General features: G+C 34.3%; 1 protein-coding gene across 1 annotated transcript; it reads left to right on the top strand.

Moving 5' to 3' along the window:
- Positions 1 to 9,578: 9,578 nt before the first annotated feature.
- LOC128234776 (protein disulfide-isomerase A4-like) lies at positions 9,579 to 25,568 on the top strand. Its single transcript, XM_052949292.1, has 12 exons — positions 9,579 to 9,712; positions 13,789 to 13,930; positions 14,638 to 14,760; positions 15,100 to 15,182; positions 15,593 to 15,731; positions 17,313 to 17,518; positions 18,209 to 18,364; positions 19,047 to 19,195; positions 19,745 to 19,907; positions 21,246 to 21,417; positions 22,208 to 22,272; positions 23,323 to 25,568. Exons 1-12 carry the CDS (start codon positions 9,616 to 9,618, stop codon positions 23,736 to 23,738), a joined length of 1,911 nt encoding a protein of 636 aa, XP_052805252.1. The 5' UTR covers positions 9,579 to 9,615; the 3' UTR covers positions 23,739 to 25,568.
- The last annotated feature ends 336 nt before the right edge of the window (positions 25,569 to 25,904 follow it).

The following is a 25,904-nucleotide window of genomic DNA, read 5'->3' as shown; positions in this document are numbered from 1 at the left end:
TTCTAATAGTTTTCATTTTTGTTGTCATTGACCGATTCATTTTTGTTTCAACAAGCCCGATCCGTTCGTACTACAAAAGGCACACATCTTTTGTAAAACAATAGCCATATTATCACTGACCTGTAAACCAGTTATACAAATGTATAGACCTTTTAAAACATTTAAGAACTCAGTTTTCTGAGCCTTCGGGTCGATTCATTAAAGTGACACTTTTATTCCAAATCAACACATACACATGTATAACAAACATAAACTTTGAGTGCTAAACCTTAAACTACTTACTTAATAATGCATTTATGGAAAATTTTAATTACTGATAACGAAATTGTAACCGTGTATTTAATAGCTGAAAACGCAAAATGATTGGTGAGTGCTAACAAGTTTAGTGCGATCTACTATCGTCTCATAAGGTAGAAATACCGTGTTTTCTGCACATTTCAAATTAAGCACGTTTCCTTCACATGCAAGAACCATTGTTTTCTACATTTATTCATCCCTTTTGGTATATTAAAACAAAGTAATTAAATGTGATAAATCTTATTTTAGAGTAAGAGTGCATCTTTAAAGGTCTTAGTCGCTTATAGTCGTACATTGAAATTATCTTAGTGTCATATTTTCTTTATTTGTATTGCTTTCTATTTTATTCTTGTGAATTGAACATTTACCAGTATTTAAAATGAACACATAGATGAGTAAATAATAAGAATCAATATATTGTCATATGTGATGTTTACACGGATTGAAGATTATTGAAGTTATATTGAATATTTAGTGAAGCTTTTTGAAACGACCCCTGAGTCTGAAATTCAGAAGTTATTGAATACGGACCCTATTGTGACCTCATGCATACTTTATCCCATGATATGAATACAAGCTCAAAAAGCATTAACATTTTAACATAAAAGCGTTTCAATATTAGGATTTTTATAGTTTCAAGTTATTTGACACTGTCAATTCAACAATGTATTGTAACTTTGTGGTGATTTATTCAACTTGAAGAAGGATATTTGCATTTTATTATCCAAGAAGTGAATTGTTTTTTAAAGTCAATATTTTATTAAGAAACTTTCTTATTTGAAAACGTTTTTATCATGGGACCACAAAAGATTGTTGAATAGATAGTCTGGAAAAGTTATAATTTTGACAAAAAGTATTCCGGAAGATTGCAAACAGATTTTCAACAACGATGTGAAACAAATCTTGTCTCCTTAATTTTCTTAATTCCCTTGTATTAACACCAATGTTGCAAAGGATGCATTTTTTAGTCTTGAAAATATATATAACCTCAAAAATAAGGAAAATTTAAAAACGTCTTCTTTTTTGGCCTTTCCCCACCCACGTTGGAATTGTGGAAGACGCTTATATTATTTTTCCAACAATGCGTGGACGAATGATGATTTGTATTTGTTTTCATGCATAAATTCATATTTTTCTTGCCTAAACATAGCCTCCTTTTTGTGTTGTGTCATATATACATAGAGTAAATTATATATAATTTGTTTATAAGTCCTGATGAGCTACAAGCGAAACCGGTCGGCTTATTAAAAAAAATAATACCGATGTGGTGTTACTTTTTATTTAATATATATGAGATTATTTTATGACACAACGCAACGCAACAATGAGCTATCAACGTCAACGCACTGACGGATCATCGTACTACACGATAGAAATACACGTACATATATATATATATAAATGTACAATGAACTTTCGGTGCATTAATGTGTTGACGTAACAGATCAAGCTCTCGCCAGGATTACTTCTTGCCTGTGATGTTTATATACTATAAAACATACTATCCTTGTTGCGTTGTGTCATAAAATTAATCTCATTGAATAACACCTTTTGGCGTACAAAAAAGAGTTTGTTTTCGGTTTCCCGTCCTCCCCCTTTTTGCACACAACACTATTGTTTTCATGGCGAGCAGACATTTTTTTCTTAAATTGATATATCCATTTGGAATATAAGTTTGGGAATTTATTTTTCGGAAACGTACCCAGACCAATTTGCGACGGGTTGAAGTGTGATAAAGATTTTAAGACCAAACTTTACTAGAAAAAATCCCAACTAACCAAAAATACTACTTCTAAACATACCAATACTACTTCTAAAAATACAAATACAGCTGAATACTATTTCTTAAATTACAAATACTAATAAATACTACTGCAAACGTATATAAATACTACTAAATACTACCTCTCAAAATACAAATACTACTTCTATTAATACAAATACTGCTAAATACTATTTCTTAAATTACAAATACTAATAAATGCTACTGCAAACTTATATAAATACTACTAAATACTACATGTGTACTTCAAACTTATAAATACTACTTAATGCTACTTCAAACTTATAAAAACTACTAAATGCTACTTATAACTTATAAATACTGCTAAATGCTACTTCAAACTTATATACACTACTTATTGCTAGTTGTCTTTAGCAGTGAAATCGGAAACAAACATTATTTTTTCATCTAAAAGGTCAAGTTTTATGACCGGCAGCTGCTGTACATAATGATGCTCCTTCGAGAAAAGAGATTTGATATTTACCAGGACATATTTCGATTTATGCGGGTCGTTTTTTTTGTTCTTGTCTTAATGACCGTGATGACGCAATCTCATTACAATCATATCGTAACGTCCACTTCATTTAATTAAAGAACCACCTTTATAGATTGACAGTTTTTACTATTTCTTTTAATTCCGTCTTAGAATTAGCTAATGCTGGCATCGATGCGTTCAATTTAGCAATATATGATAATTCACAATAGAACAGATCACGATTGTTTGGAAAACTGCAGAAAAAAACATAAATTTCTTAAAGCGTTAGTTCCGCTTTAAGTCATAACACGTACAATTTTGAATGTTAAATATAAAAAACTGCGACCTTATTCTTTGTCAGCAGTCGAACATCACTGGTGTCCAGCCCTTAACGTAAACATTTGCAAACAATCTAATATATTTCATGTTTTTCAATCAAAATTATATATTGTTTGCCGTGTTGGTTTAATGAAATAAATTAAGCTGTAACTTCGGTATTTTAGACCATAACACTCGCTTTAGTTAAAAACAACATTAAGGTGTGAAATTGGACATCTAAAGACACAACGTGTTTTTTTTTAATAAAACCCGTTACAAGATACGTATAATATGAAAAATATACACACTAAGCTATAAGAAAAACATATTTTTTTTACAAATAGAACAACAACGGAGTTGCTCTCGGTTCTAAAAGTAAAATTAATATAAAAAGAATACTCCACGTCAGCAACATTTTCTTTCTCTATATTTACCTCCATGTTGTTTGTTAATGACCGAAAACAGTTGAAAATGTCGTATGGTTTACGTCATATACGGAGATTACAGGCGTATTTTTAAACTGAAATGTTGCACTACTTTATTTTAACGTTTTTTTTTTTTATCTTTTCCGTCGTATGTTTATTTTATATGACATCTTCTCAAAATGTCTATTAAAACATTGTAAATAAAGGGTCGTTAAACACAATTGTTTTTGAAATACATTGGAGGGTGCGTGTTTTATTACCTTTTGAATTAAAAAAAAGAAAAGAGAATGCAAATTAAGAAAACGCGAATTTTTATACAATTCTTGGGGACGATTTTCGAGCTAGCCTGCCAATTTGACGTTACATTTATGCGATCGTTGTAATAAAAAGTCATTAATTTACCATCTTATAAGAACCACACCAATAGCTGCAGAGGAACCAATTTTACTACAAAGCCTTGTTGACCTAATATTTATTTATAAAGACCACAGTAAAAATAGTCGGTTTTGTTCAGTGGGGGTCATTATCCTACAGACACGATAGTGGGGAGTCATTTGTTGTCAATGTGGACTTAAATCGAATAAAATCTTTATTAAAACAGGTCCCAGATATAAATCTATAACCGTTTCTGCCAAAAAAAAAACACTATAACGAAAATCCTCGATTCTACGGTAACACTGTGGTCACAGATTGTGGCATTAGGAGAATCAGCAGGGGGGCATTCTACGCGATACTTTGCATTAGCTTTCGGAATTTCAGTTCTATGTAAAAAAAACAACGCCTAACATACGTTTCCAATGCAGTTTATAGATCATCTTGGTTTGGTGACTAATTCACAGGAATATGGGACAGGTAATATGTTGTGTTTTGATTTCATTATTTTCCCTAGACCAATATCTCTTTCGCACTCCTTTGTGCACAGTTATATTTCATTGCACCTACGCTCATTATGATATATCGATACAAATAATGTTGCTGTTTTCAGACCATGCATCATCTGTTTGTGTGCATTAGCTTGCTGTTCCTTGCAAAAGACCGTAGTTATGGTAAGTATCCATAAACATACATACACGTGCATCGTCGCCATAGTTCCATAAATCAATATTTTGTACATGTTTTGAAAAATCAAGTCTATATACAGTTTTAGTGTTCAATTCAAATTGTTGAGTAACAGTGTTTTGGACTTTCAAGTTCAACCTTTTATACACAAACAAATTTGAAAGGTGTCACCGGGACTAATCCAATGGCACCAACACCACCAAATGGCCAAAAATGGTTAACGAAGTTATGGAAATAATGGGACGACACTTTTATGGATTTATACACTGTTGACCTTTATTATACTTAACCGTAGGTTTGGATCAAAACTTCAGTTAAAATACAATAGACAACAACCTTTTATTTCAGAACTAATGAATTGATAGGTGTCATAAGAAAGAATACTGGTTTAAGCCCAACTAACAAGAATCTGGCCACTATTGTTGTAGCTTTTTGTATTTGTTTCAAATGATTAATTAAATTACAACTAGAGTTTAAACTAGATATATGCTATAACTCATGACGTTTTTACTTCTCTTAATAAGTTTATTTACTATCCAATTTTTACTTGTTGTTTTTAAACAGATTTCATTTAATTTCCAGCAAAACCGATTCGTTTGTCAGAGAAACAACAAAACGTGGATAACAAGGGAGCACTTTCTATTGACGATATTCTAAGCCAAGTATTAAATCATCCTCAAGTTAAATCGTCCGTTTTAAAAGAATTAGAAAGACAATTATCTGATTATAAGAACAAATTGAAGAAAAATAATCCTGAAGAAGCGAGAAATAAATTCAGTGATACAAATGGGGCAAGAAAGCGAAATAGATTGACCACTGAAAATAATGATTATTCAGAAGCATCGTTAACGAATCCAACACAAATACCTGTAACAACAACTCCGAAATACACGTTTCCAGCGTCTACGTCGACAAGCGAAGTTCGTCCTGATGCTCGTTCGTCTTTTTATGCGACCAAATCCCCGAAGTCTCAAAGTAGCGATAGCTCGTTGCACGACAGACCAGACGAATATGCCAAAACTGTTACATCTGCAGAAACTGCTTTATTTGGAAAACCGTCCATACTACAGAACACAGTGACAACAACAGACGTATCGTCAGTCTCAGTTCCTAGCACACGTGACTTAAACACACGGTACAAGTCCATTGTCACCTCTGTATTCAATGACGCTGTTTACGATCCAAATAAAGTCAAAACTAAGACTACAGACTCCATGACTTCAAAGTTGGGCTCAACAACATCGAAACTAGAACCACCAAAAATAGTATGGTATTCTTCATCGCCCCCATCTTCATCCACTGTATCCAGTTTATTTCCAACGACGTCATCATCATCATCATCATCATCATCATCATCATCATCATCATCATCAAGCTCTTCGACATCTTCTATGCCAACAACAACAACAACCTCTAGTTCTTCCTTATCAACTCTATCGCTTGACACTTCATCCCAAACAACATCATCATCTTCGAGCTCAACAACGACACAGTCATCTTCAATGTCAGCATCACCATTGCCAACGATATCGACTTTATCGTCAACTTCATCGAAAAGTACAACAACAATGTCATCTTCATCGACATCATCGTCATCATCTTCAGTCACAACTACATCGTCGGCGTCATCGATACCGACACAAACAACGTCTGCAACGTCTAGTTCATCATCAAAACCGATAGTTTCCAGCTTCTTATCAACAACATCACTGCCATATTTTACAGAATCTTCGACTTATAAATGATGGTGAGGCTATAATGACAAACTCGGCTTGGTTTTGATTATTAAAACAAAAGGCATGCCTTCTAAAAATAGTAAGATTAGACGAAATGCGACAGCGTCAACTTGAAAAAGAAACGAACAGCGTCTACGGGGCGTTTTATTGTAAAGTATCAAGTAATGGACATATTTCAAATAACTGTTTAACATTTATTATATGTGCCAAAACAGCACTTGCAGTATTTAAAACAGATGCATGTAATTGTTAGTTACATGGAAGAAACTTTAGGAAATAAGTGTTTTAAAACAAATGTTAGTGATATGGTAGAAACTTTAGGAGAAGCAGCGAAGTCAGGGTTGGATACAGCTGTATTTTATTAATGATTGTCTTTAACACACCATCATACACGAACGAGATGACTCGATGACTCTGAACAATTGTGAGTTGCAAAGGAGTCGAGGGCATGTCCAGAAAATGAGTTTTACAAATAGTTGATATTAAGAAAGGAGTGTTATGATGTCCTTACATATTCCAATATGTTATTGATGGTATAACCGGGTCATCCCTTCCATGAGCAAATACTTCAGAATATCGTGTGGTCAAGTATTTGCTTTTAAATATATACTGTTGGAAGCCGCCATGCAGGAGGTGGCTAGCTAGCAACACAGTTACCTCACGCTTGGTCAGTTTTCTAGCTCTCAGGCCAAGAGATCAACTTGGGGACCAATCGCTAGATAAAAATAGCTCGACTGACCAAGCTTCAGGCCGTTATTCATAAACACCTTAAGTAATTCCCCAACTTAAATATATTTTTGAAGTTAAGGATCGTATAATAACTTTATGATATCTGTACTACTTTATTTGTATTGATTTGATTCAAAATACATACCTTTATGCTAAAACAACTTCTATTTTTCTTTTAATTTGATGATGAACATTTTTGGAAATAGACTGAAGTTAATTACTAGAAATTACTTCAGATGTTTTATGAATATCGCCCTAGGTAGGAGATGAGTCTTACTTTCGAAATAATCTGCCAATAGTATAAAAAGTGTTCACTGCCAAAGGAAGAACATCACAATATTTGTTTGACAAACGCTTGAAAAATGAATGAAAAATAAAAGCTCATTACTAAGAAATTATATCAATTTTATAATAACTTTTAAGTCCCCAAAACTGTTGACTTGTTACCGATACATTAAGAAGAGAAAAATTGTCATTTTACAGCATGTAAAACTGTTTTGAATAAATGTCATGTTTTCATGTTTGTTCCCATATTTATTAATCTTTAATGTCAGCATCGTTAAAGAGAGACATTTAAATCAATGTCCAGCCATAATCCAAACTTACAATTAACTATTATGATGATGATGTTAAAATTATATTTGGAAAATGCATCTTAGTAAAAGTAGAGTTTTAGCCTGGGGCTTTAAAGAAGGTAGGGTGCCGCAGAAATGGGACAGCTGGTGCGAAGGGAAAAGGGCACATTTAGGAAGGCCGATAAAGAGCTTGAAAATGATGAATTTGACAGAAAATGTTATGAACTATATTTATTTGAAGTAATATTAGGTTTTAACTGCAAAATATGATAAGTGTGAATGTCATTATGATCTTATTATGATTTTTTTTATATCAAAACTAAAAGATAGTTTACAGTCTAAAGCATTTAATTCTATGAAGGTACAAGGGTACCCATGATGGTATCCATAAGGACAGAATGGTAATTAATGTAAAAAAGGACATGGTTCTGCTCCCTTCCATAACTCATAAGCTTAACCCCTATAAAATGGAATTGTCAGCATTGTTATAATGATAATGTTACAATCAGTGCAGGCCGGAAGACGGCATTCCAAGAGGATTGCAGCCAAAGTATCGACGTTATATGTTGTCCGGTTTTATGCTACACCAGGAAAGTGTTTAATTCGAGTGTGTGCGTCGAAGCGTTTCGGGTATATTTCAGGCTTAGAATATATTATTTAATAATAAAAGTTGCCGACCGAAGACCGTTGAGTGTACCTAATCGTGTCTTCATAAAAACAGGGCCCCGTTCCAATGAAGATTGTTAGGCTTTATATCCAGGCCCTTTTTTATTAACCACAAGGTCTTAGAGCCATGCTGTCGATTTAGTAGATAATAGTATATAAAAGTGAAAACATTCAATTTTTGTTTGCATTTACTATAAGTATGCAAAGTATAGTCGACACTGTATTAGTATTGTGGGTAGATGTTTTGGTGCTACACAGTGCTGAGAAACCACCCTGGGAATGTTCATTCACTACATGTAGTTGCATTGGTCGCAGAAATCACTAGCATGATCTCTATTGTGCCACCACTTCAGACAAAAGTTCCCTTGCTGGAATCGTCTGATGTCCAAGAAGGTTTCAGATATCACACAAAGCCATGGTAGCTTTGCTGCTGGTTTTTAAAGCGAATCATGCAGTACATATCCAGATGTACATTCCCGAGTCAGTCTTTGTCGAAATCAGTAGTGTTTATAAAAACGCGTCAAGTTCCACATGATGCTCATGTTGTACTGGTTGTGTGCAACTCATATGAGGGTATTCGGCGTTTCAAAGAATTCAATAACCGTAGGCTTGTCAAACTGATCCATTACGAGTCCTTGGTTTCTAAGCTGAAGCGGGACGGAACGCGTCCTACGCCGCCACTGGATGAGTGCCTCCATTAGTACCCAGCTTGTTCCGGCGCGCTATTTCCCGTTTCCACGGAACACCCGGTTTAGTGACATCAGTGGGTTTGATGAACGTCTCATCCAACGTTGATAGCTTGCCGTTAGGCTGGGCTTTCGTGTCGACCCGACGGTAAGGTAGAGAACGCCGCTAAATCACGGGACTCGTTGCTACAACTGCTTCTTAATTAATACTGTTAATATTTTGAATTTGCCCGATAATGTTTAACGGCATTGAAATCTTACGTTCAAACAATGTCTTAAGTTAAATTACGTATGTCGCTTGGAACAAACATCAAACTTCCAGGTACCTCTTACCCACGTACACCCTCATTTAAAGGCTCCCTCAATCTAGTAGGATTTGATTTGTTATTGATCCCAGCCTCAATACATTAGATACCAAAAGCGATGTGTCGGTATCATTCATGATTTTACCAATTGAAGTAAAACAAATGTTTTAGTAAGTATGCTAGAAAAGACATACATGTAATGTAGTTCACCTTTAAACTTATGTCATGAACTATTTGACTAACGTAGTTGGTCGGATTCGATTGCTCCCACAAACGAAAAACTTAGTGTAACACAACCTTTTAATAATGATGTGTACAAGAACCTGTCAGATTTTGATTGGCTCTACAAAAATTAATACGCGTTTTATTTACTTACATTTTTTGTCGAATTCTATATGTAAGACGTAAAAATATATCAAATTATTCAGTATCCTGTGCATTATTCATTTATTTTAAATTATACATTTCCTCAATTACCGATGAATGGTAGATAATTTGAACTACTTTCTAACGAACGAGTTTCCGTCTACATTGTTGTTAGGCTCGCGGAGACCGGCGAAAATGAAACTTCAGAAACAAGTATTTAGCGTTTTTGCTGTGATTGCGTTATTGTCAGCTTCTGCGGTGTTTGCAGGAGAAGACGGGAGCGATGCTGAAGGTAACTGTTCAACGAAAATTAATGTTGACGTATCTATTTTGCATTTTTATTTAACTGAACTGAAAATTGTATTTCTCTCGGCACAACTTGTCACAAGTCCACAGTGTTCCAAGCAAAGGTGTCCGTCACATTGTTACTATTTTTGAGATCCAGTAAGTTAAATAAATGTTATAAGTGTAAAAGTTTAAGTCGCTGTTTAAAAAACAAGTTTGCATGCGTTTTAGGAGAGTAAAACTAATTACCTGTCATTATCTGATTTCCAGTGAAATATACTGTAGCATAAAAATTATTGTAGATCTATGCACTCTTCTAACTTTCTCATCAGTGTATATATTAATGAAATATGCTTTATTTATGAGAAATATTTACTGCTGATAAAAGTCATCTTGATTGTAGGGATTTTTGTACATTTTCACCTAAAATTAACAGCTTCTTTTTAATGGATATTAAAGTTATTTTTCTTATCAAAACAAATTATCTAGCCAAATGTGGTAAGCACTGCTGCTGCCTATTTTCCTAGTTAATTGTAGCAATATTCAGTTATTTTTAGCAATTATATATTTACTATGCCAAATACTCTGCTTATCTCCATGTTAGAAACAGTTTGACATTTAATCAGTTATGCCATTTGTGCCAGTGTCAGGTGTGTGACAGTTAACTAGTATTTGAGTTATCTACACTAGTGTTAACTTTTTTGCATAGGAGTGCACCAGACTACCTTCTCACAAATGTTATGAGTTTGAGTACAAAAATAGGAGTCCAGCAATTTCAGAGAGAAATCAATGTCAAAGAGAAAGCAGCAGTATAACTTATTTAAGCTTTGTTGTCAAAACTGATTTTATGTATACAAGAGGATTCTGTCAAACGTATACTGTTATTTCATGGTAACTTGGGTAATAGTCAAAACCATACATGTGATAATTTCTTGGGTCGATTCCGGGACACTCGTCGCAATGTCAATGCACACTAGGGGGGTCCGGGGGCATGCCCCCCCCCCTGATTTTTTTTTTAAATGGGGAACGTCTGTGGTGCATTCTAGAGCATATCTTGGGCTATTTTAGTTGTTTTTAACGTCGGGAAAATGTACCTATTTTGACTGCCAAGACGTATTTTTTACTTGACATGGTGTTTTTTTTCTGCATTTTCTTGAAAAAATAAAAACACCAGATATTTTCCCAGACTTTAAATGAAGTGCTAACCAGGAGGATATGCAGTCTACTTTCAGCTTCATCAAAACAGGAAATAAACAACTATACGGGCACCTGTTTTCCCGCGCTTTTGAAAACATGCGTTACAAAATATTTATGTTTTCATCACATTTAAAACGTTTTCAATTTATGACACACAATATTTTCCAGACGATCAAGAAGATTTTCCAGTCGATGAGCTTTTTTTCCGTTTGGAGATGCATATAATTTTGATAGAGACGTGTCAACAATCGGCTGTATAAAGCGATCACGTGACATACCATGGTCACGTTATTAAAGCACTCTATATAACCACCTGTAAACCCCATATCGTCAGTTTTATTTCAGCGTAAAAATACACAACGATAGTTCGAAAAAAAAGTTCAAAACACTAAAATTTCTTATGAACGCGTAAGTTGTTTAAAGTTGTTTAAAGTACCGTAAATGACTGGGTATAAGACGATAGGGGGTATTAGACGCAGGGAAAAAAATCTGTGAAAAACCCGAGAAAAAAACTTTTAATCTATGTTTTTGGTTAAAAGACGCATAGAAAAAATGTCAAAATCGTCCGGCATTTTCAGCCACCATGTTTGTTGACAGTGACAAAAAATTTTTTTTTCGTGAAAATGGCGATGGTTATCTTTAAAACCATACAACCATACTGTCGAGAATGAAAAGTTATGTTATGCAAAAAATATTTTGACAGTGCCCAACTTTGCTTTTTTATATGTATGTTTGATTATTGTTTAATTCAATTTATTATTCAAAATAATATTGAATACCGTAATTCACAAGAGTTCGGACACTATAAATTAATTATTTTTTTCGCTCTCCGAATACATAGAAAATTATCATTTTTACATTTTATTTACATGTTTGTTTAACCTGCCTTTTTTATTCATGTTTGCTTTTTACCACTTATTAATTTATCCGTAGTAATCAATGGTCATAAACTTATTTATTACGCCTATAAGTGTAAATCCTTCATGAAGTTAATTAAAACACCATTTTATACATGCACTGAACTGAATAAACACATTCTATTGGCTTCAGATCAAAGAGTCACACAGTGTGTGTGACGTCACATAACTTACAGTTATACCCACGAGGATCTCGTGGAGAGCATGGACATTGCTATGCAGGATTAATGTATAACTGTACGATTATTGCTTCATATAGTCTATAAGTGTGGTACAAGTTTGAAAGCTTATTGGCAGATCGTTTTACAAACATGCCATGTCGATGTTTTCTTAATCCCTTGATTGCCCTTGTTGTTTGTTTAATCCTCAAATAAATATATCACACTTCCTTTTCAACAGGCAATAAATCGTTTAGGATGGGTAGTAACTAATTAAATTGTCACAGTGGTGTATACGGTTAGGTAATCTAGCCAGGCATTGTAAAGATAAAAATCAATAATCTTCGTCTGTGAAACTTGGTAACTATGAAAGTTATGATTGATGTCCTTTGGGTGTCCGAAAATTAGGTACGCAAAATAAATTATTTTGGAAAATAATTATGGGTGTCCAAATATTTAGAGTGTCCGAACTTTTAGGTGAATTACGGTAACTTTAATCGAAAAATATTTTTGTTGAAATTATAAACGTCTTACGATATACCGTATCCCGATCTTCAACTGCCGTTTTAACCCGTTTATACTTGATCAATATGACGTCGATCATCCCTTCCTACATAAATCTAAACAAACTCTCGGCTTGAAATTGACCTCAGAAAAAAGAGTTCAAAAAATTGTTACTGGGTATTATACGCAGGCATTTTTTTGCATCAAAATCTGAGGGAAAAAAGTGCGTCTAATACCCAGTCATTTACGGTATAACGACGTATCAACTTTGAAATTTGAATGGAATACAGGATATTTTCCGTGTTTTAATTTTGTTTTTTTTACTCATTTTGTCACTTTCTTTTAACTTACCTTCATGCTCGTTTGTGGGTAAAATGTGTGAAAAATATCAATTCATCAATTAAAAGCTATCATTCATAAGACCAAACAAATCCATATGAAAACAATGATTTTGTATACAAGAACCCTCCCCGACTCGTTAAGCACAACAATAGGCCAATTTTTAGATCGGGTGATTGACGATGACCTCGATGACACACATACCAATTAACGGATTAGTGTCAACATATCCTGTGTTTTACAACCAGTGTCTCGGACAGGCAAAATAGCTGACTTACATTGGTAAAATTAAGATAATCGATTCAGAGATATTTTTTTTCTTTTTTTTTTTATGACTTTCCGGGACAAACATGCACCCTCCGTGACAGAGATACAATTTCCGGGACAATCCCGGACGTCCGGGACGTTATCACATGTATGGTCAAAACTGTGTCTTGAGGTGGAGGGAATGACATTTGAACTGTAGCCCTAGCCCACACCGAGGGACAACAGTTTTGAATGTTACCCAAATTACCATGAAATAAATGTGTTATTACCAAAAATCAAAAGTTAATCTCAACAAAAAAGGATAACTGTTGTATTACCTGATCAAAATTTTATTTGAACAAAGAGTTGAAAAAAAAAGATGTTAATGATATGTCGCCTTAAAATAAAGTTTGGAAATTCCAATTACATCATAGGGCAAAAGGGAAACAGTTCATACTGTTGACCAGGAAATAGTTCAACCCTTGACAAATTGATAGCTTTCATGTAAAACAGAAGAGACTAAAAGATTGTATTTATATAACAAATCTGGCAACAGTAAAGAACAATAATGATTTCCAATATAGCATTTATTATTACTGTCTTCCAGGGCATGAACTAGGCATCTGATGATTGAGAATTCGAGGCTAAATTTAGGAGTATTGGACTGGACTCCATTGATTGTCGAACTTTGCTACAATTTCTGTGTTATTCCTATATTTCAGAAACTAAGACTTCTGGTTTTGAGCAAGAGGGGGACGTAGAAAATGTCCGGGAGGAAGGTGGCGTTTTAGTGTTGACTGATGATAACTTTGACAAGGTTTTAGACGAGTATGACACCGCTCTCGTGGAATTTTATGCCCCCTGGTAAGGTTTTAAAAATGTATATATTGATGAATATATGAACTAATTAATATAGTGATTTTGTCTCAATCAATTATTGAAAATATATTCATAAATATGAGTTTGTCTTAAATAGGAGAGGTTCCTGGATTTTTTTATCATTTCGTTCTTATTTATCTTCTCAGATAGATAGATAAATAAGGTTTAATAGATAATCAGAAAAACAAATTAACAATTAAGCATTAACTGGCAAGGTAAGACCAGTTTACAACACCAGTGCTCATTAAGACACCTTGAAATGAAAATAAATCGTTAGAAATAATTTTAAGTCGAAGTCTCTTTACCCTCATCGGTGACATCCTCAAACCAGGGCCCGTATTTAATAAGCATCATAGTAACAATTTTCAACTTAGTGAAAAATTGCCTTTTTCTAATTTGAATTTTAAGAAAACAAACCATGTTTGTACAAGAAAAATAAGAAAATAAGCAAAAATTGGTCTAAGCAATATTTGTATATGAATAAATCTGATGAAATGTACCAGGTATTTAAAATAATCGATGTCAAAAATTACAACATTCTCACTAAGTTGAAAATATTCACTAAGATGCTTATTGAATACGGCCCAAGCAGCTACTTTTCAGGATTGACAATTATCTGCTGTAAAAAACCCTAGCTGTTGATTCAACAAACTTTGGCCTTAGCGTAAGAAAATCAATCATTCACCTTGTAGGTGTGGTCACTGTAAAACCCTGGCTCCAGAGTATGAAAAGGCTGCAGCCAGGCTGAAGGATGCACCTGTACCTGTTCCTCTCGGTAAAGTGGATGCCACTGTTAACGTGGATGTGGCAAAAAGGTGGGACTGCTCAAAGGTGTTTTATAAAAACTAAACAACAAACCGAAGAAAGACATCGTGACAATCTAGCTCTGTCACAGCTCTATTTGTATAACATTTCATCTTTTTATTGGGCTCATTTGTAACAATGCCTGAGGGTCATATAGTTTTAAATGATAAAATAAACACAGAAGTTAAGTTTTGAAGAACTAAGAAATAATTTTGAAGAACTAAGAAATAATTTAAATCTATAAAGATATCAAGTCTTGAATATGTACTATATATGAACAATTACATTGAACTACTGGCTCACAATAATAATTTTTACACCAGTTACCATAATTTACATGATTTTGGCAGGTTTGATGTAAGTGGCTACCCGACCCTGAAATGGAAAAAGGGTGGGGAATGGAGTGACTATGAGGGACCCAGGGACGCTGATGGTAGGATATGCTTCTTCATCAGAATAGAATACAAATTTTACAAGTTTTCAATCTGATGTTTATACGTTGAAAATGATTTGTTCTTGCTACATTACTTGATCATTATATTGAGATTAATTTTTTAGGGGCTAAACTCTAGATGGTCCCAAAATTGGCAAATACATTATTTCCACAGAACAATTCTAGAATTATCAATACGAGCTTGAATGAGGCTGATAATACATAATTATACATGAATATAAGAATGTACTTCGTATACACTAAAATAATTTTGCATTAAAAGTATTAAATGTGTTTTTCCTACCTACCTAGCCAGTGTGTTTTTCAAACAAATAACAGAAACCACATCTTTATTATTTTTTATTTTTTTTAACAAGTATGTTAAAATGTGTTTTATTTTTATACTCAAGGTATTGTTACCTGGGTATCGGAGCGCGCTGACCCCAACTACAAGCCCCCACCAGAGGCTGTTGTCACGGTAACCAAGGACAACTTTGACGAGTTTATCAATAGTGCTGAACTGGTATTGCTGGAGTTCTACGCACCTTGGTACGGTTATTAAACACACATTTGTGAACTTTTAATGTCTTTAATCATTTAAACAAGTTTCAAGTTTTATTTATAATAAACCAGAAGGTCGTAGACCCATGAGGCATAAAGTACACAATGGTGACAAAACAAATAATATGTAGGTGTGCAGTAATTTATTAACTTATTAATTTTTATACAAAATTAGATTTCGAACATGCATACATTTATAAATCAACTGTTTCAGTAATTTTACTCTTACTTTTCCGAGTTGATAAAACATCCTCCCATTCAATCTAAGTGCACAAATGTAATTACCTAGAGCGTTTTCAGGAAAGATATTAAGGTAAATAATTTTGATATGCAAGTTTGTGACGTTTTTTTTATTCGCACATTATTATCCCCCGCCAAATCGAAGATATTCGGGAGGTGGATATTGTTTTGGCGTTGTCCGTCCATCATTCCATCTGTCCTTCGTGAGTCCGTCCGTCCGGTACCATATCTTGGTAGGCATTGATCACACAAAATATTGGGAACACACTAGAGGCAATCTAATATTCATGAAAGTTAATCAAGCTTTCTTTGATTGTTGTTGAATAGTTCGAAACTGGGTCACATGGGGTGGAAAACTAGGTCACTGGGTCATATCTTATAGAAATCTTGGGAACACTCTAGAGGCAATACATCTGATCTAATTTCCATGAAACTTGATCAGAATGTTTGCCTCGATGAAATCTTGGAATAGTTTGAAACTTGTTGGTCATGTGGAGACAAAAATGAGGTCACTGGGTCAAATCATAAAAAAACCTTGTGTACACTCTAGACGCTATATTTTTGGCAATATGTCTTGACCAATTTTCATGAAACTTGATCAGAATGTTTGCTTTGATTAAATTTTAGATTAGTTTGGAACTGGGTAACATGGAGTCATAACTAGGTTTCTTGGTCAATTCTAAATGCTACATTATATACAATATTTTTTTTATTTGAAACAGTTGCAATCAAACTCAACTCATATATAATTTTTTCATCAACAGTTGATTTCCATTCCTTGACTAAGCCCAATCAGGCGGGGGATTTCGATTCAAAGAATTTGCATGTTGTTAATATAATTATGATTATGTTTGTTTTCGAAAAATTCATAAATGTTCATAGACTGTTACATGTATGTTGGATTTATGAAGTAAGTTGGTTTTATGAATTACTCCAATATGACAATGTGTAGTATATGCTACATGTAGATATGGCAGAAGTGGTGCTTAATCATCGATATCCATTGTGATTAGAACTGGATGTAATATTGTAAAAAAACTATATTAATATCTCTTTAAATTGAGATGTTAGCAAAACTACATTTATACAGGAACAGAACTCTCTTATTGTTATTTACCTATTTAATTTTCTAAAGAGATAATAAAGAGAGACATATTAAGTCGGTCAGACAGATTGAACCCTTTACAAATTTATTTGGATCGTGACAAAATATTCTAGTTAGGACTGTTGGACTGACAGTTGAACGATAAGTTGTGTTTGTTTAAGTCCATTACAATATTGAAAAACTCAGGTAATAACATGTCAAATATATCTGCTTCAAATCATTAGGTGTGGCCATTGCAAAAAGCTTGCCCCGGAGTATGAGAAGGCTGCCCAGTCCCTGCAGTATCATGACCCGCCTATTCCTCTTGGCAAAGTTGACGCCACAATAGAGACTGAGCTCGCCAAGCAGTTTGAGGTGTCTGGCTACCCAACATTGAAGATGTTTCGGCGGGGAAAACCACAGGAGTACAAGGGGGGCAGGGACCAGTTCAGTAAGTTTGATTTAGGGGTTGAGGGGGCAAGTACCAGTTCATTTTGTTTGATTTGGGGGTGAGGGGGAAAGGACCAGTTCATTACGTTTGATTTGGGGGTGAGGGGGCAAGGACCAGTTAATTTAGTTTGATTTGGGGGTGAGGGGGCAAGGACCAGTTAATTTAGTTTGATTTGGGGGTGAGGGGGCAAGGACCAGTTCATTTTGTTCGATTTGGGGGTGAGGGGGCAAGGACTAGTTCAGTTAGTTTGATTTGGGGGTGAGGGGGCAAGGAGCACTTCATTTAGTTTGATTTGGGGGTGAGGGGGCAAGGACCAGTTCATTTAGTTTGATTTGGGGAGGGCTAGGGGGCAGGGACCAGTTCAGTAAGTTTGATTTGGGGAGGGTGAGGGGGTAGGGACCAGTTCAGTAAGTTTGATTTTGGGCTTGATGGGTAGGGACAGTTCAAAACACTTCAAAAACAAGTTTCAAAATAAAATAAGTAAATGTTTAATTTTGCTCTCCTATGGAGTGACTTCCCCTAAATATTGGAATATGACAATAGTACTTTAAAGGGAAGTGTGTTTAATTGCGTAATTCCTGGTTTTTATTGCATTTTGAAGCAATGATGAACCTTATCTGGAGCTCTGTAATAAGGAGAATGAAATGGTTTTATATTCATGTCATACATACAAAGTTATGTCTTTTCCAGCCATCATGGACTACATGCGTAAACAGTCTGGGGAGGCTGCCAAGCTGCTGCCCACTGTCTCAGATGTGAAAGGTTTCATGGACAAAGCTCTCGTCAAGGTCATAGGCTTCTATGACAATCTGCAGGATGAGAAACTCCGCCTCTACATGGATGTTGGTAAGTTAGAGGCTTCAGGCAGTACCTTTCAAGTAACCAGTGTTAGTCATATACTGTTGTTCAGCAGGAAAAAGTCCCTCTGACTACCAACTTCCATATATCACTGTGTATAGGACAAACTTTTCCCAAGAAGCCGCATAAAAAGGCCTGCATCTAATATCTTGTATAAGGCTTCTGTCATTTTATTTTCAAGTCTATTTCAGACTGAATTTGGCTCTTCAGAGAATAAATGGATTAAAAGACTGTTTACTTTTTAATTTCCAAGGGACAAAACTCACATTGTCTGAATTGAATTATAATAGTTATTTGGGTAGGGGAAAATCGAGATATAGTGAGTTCAAGTTATTTAAAAAAATGTTGATTATTTTAAAGTTTCAATATTGTAGGTTTGACTTACGTAATATGAAATTTTAGGAATCTGAATGAAAATCATTGAGTCTAGCATTTGAAGAAAATGTCATTGTCAATCAGAAAACAGAGATACTTGTTTTCAGAAACTCACAAGAATACTTATAAATCAGAATAGGTTATTATTGTAAATAAGTAGTCTGATGGACTCTCCAGCTGAAATCTAAGAGTCCGTACCGAATCTCTGATTCTTTTAGTTTTGAACCTTTGTAGCTCTTTATATCAAATTTGAAAAGTTAATATTGTTTTTTATTGAATCCTTCTGTTTTTTCAGCCAATGGGATGCGAGATGATGTGTCGTTTGGCTACACCCTCCTGCCAGAGGCCCGTGACATGTACAGGGTTAATCCAGGAAGTGTGGTTGTCTTTACCCCAGAGAAATTCTGGACCAAATTTGAACCAAAATACCATATTCTAAAAACAGTAAGTGCAAGAAAACCCCAAATGGTGTTTTTTTATTTAAATATATTAAAAAACATTGTCTTAACAGTTCTGTCATGTGTAATCTTTGCATCCATGTATATCAAAATGGATTAATTAAGATGTATAATTATCTGTATGTTGTATGCCTGGTGCCCCAGTATCAGTTTTGGTGTCATTTGAGAGGGCTTTATATATAATCACCCTCGAGTCTGTTTCCTGGGTAGAAACCAGAACTTGGGTCCTTTTTTGATAGGCCATTAACAGAAAGTACCAGACCCACAATCCTTAGGGTGTGAGGCTTACACCTATACCATAATGGCACTGGACCACTTCCAGTCATCGAAACTAGTCTTTTTGATAAACAAGCCCGATTCTTACACTGATTGTTCGCATTACATTTTTGAACAAGCCCTGCTTTATAAAACCCAGAATTTGAGCAAGCCAGAAAAGTATTTTACCAGTGCAGGGCTTGTGGGCTTATGCTTATTTCGACTACTTCACTCTCACTTCTCACCTAAATTCAGGTTTTAAATTTTATTATAACTTCAGGCTGACAAGGACCAGGCAGAAATCGCCAGCTTCATACAGGAGAAACTGACCCCACTGGTAGGCCAGTACTCTGCACAGTCCGACAAGTTCTACGCTGAGTACACCAAGAACATCCTCTGTCTTGCTTTTTACACGGTGGACTGGAGCTTTGACTACAGGGAGGGTAAGAGATGGAAGGTTTTCATCATTTACTCAGCCAAAATTTGAGGACACTTATTTAGAATACAACCAACATTTCAGCCAATGAAATTGCAGATCATTAAATACTGTGCTTAATCATTAAGAATTTCAACTTCCACGGGTGTTTAAATGTCTGCCTACTGCTACTCATCATACACAATTCCTGCGTCAGATTTTGTGAGGTTTAATAAGATATTTAGATGACCTGAAGTGTGCTCTCTGCCCGTTCTTAATCATTAAAATATAACTTCATGTCATCTAACTATTACAAAAGAGAGTTCCAAGATATAAAATTACATTGAGTCAGTCTATCTTGAATGTTGTTCGATAAAAACTATTAAAATACTTTCCAAGAAAGCAAGACAGTTACCATATTTTACGAAAGATAGTATGCTGACATTCCTCCCAGAATATGATTGAAATCATTGCCAGCGTACTATAGAACATATTAGGATTAAAAGGTTTTGTTTTTTTCCCCTGTGTACTTACATAGTATCAGGAAGGTTTTACCAGACTTTTTTCACTATTTTCCACTCTGTATTAAAGTGACACTTTTATTCAAAATCAATACATACGCATGTATAACAAACATAAATTTTGAGTGATAATCTTTAACTGCTTACTAAATATTGCATTTATGAAAAATATTAATTACTGATAACAAGTTTATAACCGTGTATTTAATAGCTGAAAACGCAAAAATATTAAATGATTGGTAAATGCTAAAAGATTTACTGCGATCTACTATTGTCTCATAAGGTAAAAAATACAGTGTTTTCTGCACCGTTCTTTCAAATAAAACACAGTATACTTCATAAGAACCATTGTTTTCGACATTAATTAATCCTTTTTGGTAAATTGTATTAAATATGGTAAATCTTAGTTGGGAGTAATAGTGCATCTTTAATAGTACTATCTATCAAAGCATGTGAATAACATCAACATTTGGTATTTGAAGCAGCTCATCAACCTTATTGGGACCGAGTGCACACTTGTTTCAAAAGTGACAAATTTTAATAGACATTTTGAAATGCTGTTGCTTCTGTCCATGCCCCAATATCGCGAAAAAATCTTAAGTGTACTTATGACGGTTTAAGCTAAGCTCAGTAATTTTGGTTTTTTATACGGTGATATTTCCGTTCTTAGGAGTTTTTCGACTATGAAATTATGTTCATGCTTATCATAATTAACTAACTTTTACTTGGTAAAATCAAGGTTGATTAATACAATTGGCTAAATAAAATTTATTCTCTTAGGCTTAAGAACTTTTGAAGAATTTGGGCCTTAGCTTTTGATTCATCAAGATGTCTTTCATTTTCAGCCACTCAGTTATGGCGTAACAAGTTTGCAGCCGTGGCGAAGGACTACAAGGACATTAAGTTTGCCATTGCCAGCGAGGAGGAGTACATCAATTCCCTGATGGTAGACTTTGGGCTGGCTGATTCGGGCGAGGAGTTTAATGTTGGTTGTTTCAAGGAGTACAGAAAATATAAGTAAGTTTATCATCTTGGATGTACTGTCAACAACCTTTTTGGTTCATACTAATTTATTTTGGCTCAATTGTAAAGACTGCTGAAAACTGATATGATTGTCTCTTGCGCCCGTCCCTGTGCTGAAGCCCTTACTGTGTCCTTTTTGAGAGGGCATGAGAATGTACCCCTGGTGGGGCCCGAACCCACAACCTCTTAAGCAAGAGGCAGACACAAATACCACTTGACTACTTACATCCCTTCTGTTGGTCTGTCTGTTACTGTTGTGTCTAAGCTGTAACCAATTCAATTTTATTCAGATTTTATCAAGTTTTACAGAATGTACAGCAGCATGGGAAGCCGTATAGCTCACTGCATTATGCACTTGGCCTAAAGGTCAAGGTAACACTTAGGGGTCAATTGGCCGTCACTCAGACCTAATTATTAGAAACACAAAGTAGTTTAAACTTTCTTTTTTTTAAACTTGATTGTAATGAAAGCTGATAGTTTATAGATTAACTTTTTGGTCTGTTTCCTGGGTAGAATTCAATATTGGTGTCAATTTTAGAAGGCCATGAGGAAGTACCCTTTGTGGGAATGGAACCTCTAATCTCTTTGGTGATTGACAGACTCTTATACCATTAAAATACTCATAGAAAGTAATCCACAGGCATTTTTTAAAAAATGCAGGGAAAAAATGTATTTTTTGTGTCACAAAATAGAGCCTTTATATCACTGGTATACTCACAGTCACTTATCCACAGACATATTTTAAATAATATGGGGAAAATATGGATTTTTTTGTGTGTTTTAGAATGGAGCCGATGGAAGAATATGACGATGATGAGATCAGAGAATTCCTGGATAAACTGAAGAAAGGTTTGTGGCTTCTATTGTCAGGGGGTTTACCAACAACAACGTAGTGTAGTTATAAAATGTGAGCACATATTCTTGTTATACCCCCAACAAATGTAGTTTGAAGAGGGTCAGGCGGTTGGCGGGTCAGTCCATTGCAAATTATTTTGCCTGGAGCATTAATTGAAAACAACTGGAAAACTTATACAATTGTAAAGCTCAATAACAGGGAGTGCATTGTACAGGAGCTATAACTCTTTTTCACCTTATTACAGAGTTATTGCTCTTGTAACCTTTACTCCTCCGCAGCATAACTTTAAAACTACTGGATGAAATTTTATAAAACTTCATACAATTGTACAGTTCAAAGAAAAGAAGAGCATTGTATGAGAACCATAACTCTGTCTAAACAAATTATAGAGTTGTTGTTTTAATTTTGACTTAAGTATGACTAGATTTATTTAAGATTCAAAGAGGTTGAGTTATAAAAGGGACTCCCTCACATTCTGCAGGGTCAGACATGTTTAAAGAAGAGTCCACCTGTTGCTGTTTTGTTTTTATTTAAAGAAATTAACACAATTATGGGTCAGTTTGAGGAAATATTGAGCAAAAAAGATGCATGAATTGTGTTTGAGAGTCCCTTAAAATTGTTGAAGAATCAGTAGTTAATATTCTTACTTTTATTACTGAGTATGTTTTGAAAATCAATATGATCAATGAAGAGTGTTTTTTCTGTATCTAAAATGAATTAGCTCTTTCTAATATTTGAGAATGAGAAATACAGCTTTTTCACAAGAGGTAGAAAAGTTCACAAATCTTAAAACTGTTCTCGCATTGTTTTCTGTCAATGTAGGTGTTATTTAGCATAGAAGTAGTCAGTTATGGTATCTAGCCTATTTTTAAGTATTTGTTTTAAAAATCAGACTTTTTCACAAATTTGTGTGGCAACTTTCACAATTTAAAGGGAAAGAAACCCCCCCTGCTTAAATGATATTGAATGAGTTTGAACAGATGTAATGCTGTTATTGTTATGGCATATACATTTATACATTCATGTTCGATTATATGTTCTAGGCAAGCTAGAGCCACAGATAAAATCACAGCCAATTCCGAAGAAGAGCTCAAGCAATGTCAAGGTCATTGTTGGGAAAACGTTTGACAAAATAGTCGGCGACAAATCCAAAGATGTTCTCATTGAAATGTACGCACCATGGTGTGGTCACTGCAAGAGCTTGGAACCAATCTACAAAGATTTGGCAAAATCTGTCAAAAAGGAGAAAAATCTCGTTATTGCAAAAATTGATGCTACAGCCAATGATATTCCGGATGCTTACAAAGTGGAAGGTTTCCCGACGATTTACTTTGCACCGGCTAATAGCAAAGACGCCCCACTGAAGTTTGAGGGGGATAGGACAGTGGAAGGTTTTAAGAAATATTTAGAGGAACATGCAACGGTCTCCTTTGGCAAAAGTTTGAGGGACGAATTGTAACGAATGCTCAGAACATCATTATTTTATTATTAGCGACATACTTAAGAATCTATATGCAATTTCAGTTTACTTTAAAAAAACAATTTTCCATTTTATTCTGTATTCATTTTTCATCAACATAACTATGCACGGAATTATGTTAATTCCATTATATTTTGTTGGTAAATTGATTTCATCCTTTCTGTTGTGTTTAAGAATAGACACAAGTTAGGTTGTAAGATCTTTTGCAACATTAATAAATCGAAAAATGATTTTTAAATAAAGACACCTCTCATACGATCTGGGAGTTTTTGTGTTAAATTTCATGTTAATCTTAAGGTTTTGGAAAATTGGTGCAGCTTTCTCATGACAAATTGATATACCAGAAAGATTGGCAATCACATTCTGTGCCTTACATAATTGAAGGCACTGTATTTTTATATGTTTCACTAGAACGTCATTGTCCAACAAAAGCCAACGGGCTTATCAGTCTATTAATTTCACATACCATTATTGTAAGTTATAGCCTTGTAGCAATCTAAGCATGATATACATATACCTGTGGAAAGCTACCTTAAATTTGAAATGATATAATCAAAAGTAATTGAACAAGCCCAGTAGCGAAACATTTAACGAGTTGCCTGTTTAAATGCATAATGATAATAATAAAGTTCAAGGCCGAAAGGACATCAAACACATTGATGGCAATAGAACGCAAGCCAGCAAGTTCTGCACTGATACAATGCTTTTTAAGCTTGCTCAAATTCTGGACTTTATTTACATGTAGCAGGGCTTAAATTATTGGCAACTTTTATACCAAACACTAGAGTAACACTTGTTTATTCAATGGTCTAATTTTGATGACTGAAAACAACGCAGATGGACAACACAAGCTAGCATTGGATTTATCAGGTTGACATCACATTGCCCTTTTTTTTTGGTGTTTTTTTCTTCACACATTATATTTTGTTTATTGTTTATCTTTTGCACCTCTTTTATGCTCGTATCAGTGCATTTTAGACTGTAACTCAGAATACACAGCTATATGTGATAAGCATTGTTTGAATGTTCATGAGAGAGGAAGATGAATTTTGAGTGAGTCTGCCATAGCTGTTAATATTATTATTCATAATCATTACCGAAATTAATATAATAGATAATAAGAAAGATAAATGGGCAAAAGCTCTCCTAGTATGCACTTCTACACACATGTTACAGAGGGTAGAAAAATCATCTCTTTATCGGCTTATATATTATTGCTCTCCCTGAGCCATATTATGACCACTGTGCGCAAGAGTGTATGTAGGGAAATTAATGAAAGTGGAGACATTGTACAAGTCCATTTTAGACTGATTTTAGCTCTTGCAGTCCTACAATCTATAGTACACAGGCATTATTTTTTATCAATATCCTGGAGATAATATCTGTTTGTTATCTATTGTAAAATTCAGTTTGGTTAATATTTGACACTTGTAATTTGTGCATTTGTTGATTGTTTAAGTATATGTAATGAGTATACGTTTTCTGAAAGATCTGTTCCAAATTATTTTAAAAAATAATATTATTTGACCTTTTGCTACTTAAGGAAGAATTTTTGTCATTTTAAATTGTAAAACAAAAAGGTATCCAATTAAAACAAAAAAGATCAATTTTTTAACATTTATATGATTATTATATAATTATTATATTATATTTTATATGATCTTAGCATTTGCTTGGTTGTTATTGAAATTGGTGTTTAGATTCTATCAAATAAATAAATAATATTTTATTAATTTTGAGTAAACTGTAATTATTTGGTGTATTTGGTGCCATAGCCATGGTATGTGATTAAATATGTTTGAAATATTACTTTTTTTCATTACCAAATTTTTCATGGAAATTCCAGTAATGATAAAAAAGAACAACCTTGTACCAAATATACAGTACACAACACTACTACTATAAACATGCCCTAAAACCTAGCTTAAGTTGCCATTTGGTCTAGATTTAGAGAAGTTTCTGCATTGGCAAAGTTTTCAAAACACTTCCTTGACACCCTCAAAGTAGTAGTCGTCCAATGGTCTATGTCAACTTACCAGAAAAGTCGGTCGTTTTGAAGTTAAACTGTGGACAAACTTTTTAGTGATACAAGTGGTCATAGGCGAGAAACTATACTCATGCAACATTTTCCCTGACTTTTGAAGA

Source organism: Mya arenaria, chromosome 1, assembly GCF_026914265.1.
Source record: "Mya arenaria isolate MELC-2E11 chromosome 1, ASM2691426v1".
Lineage (NCBI taxonomy): Eukaryota > Metazoa > Mollusca > Bivalvia > Myida > Myidae > Mya > Mya arenaria.
This window is presented reverse-complemented; position numbering and strand designations above follow the sequence as displayed.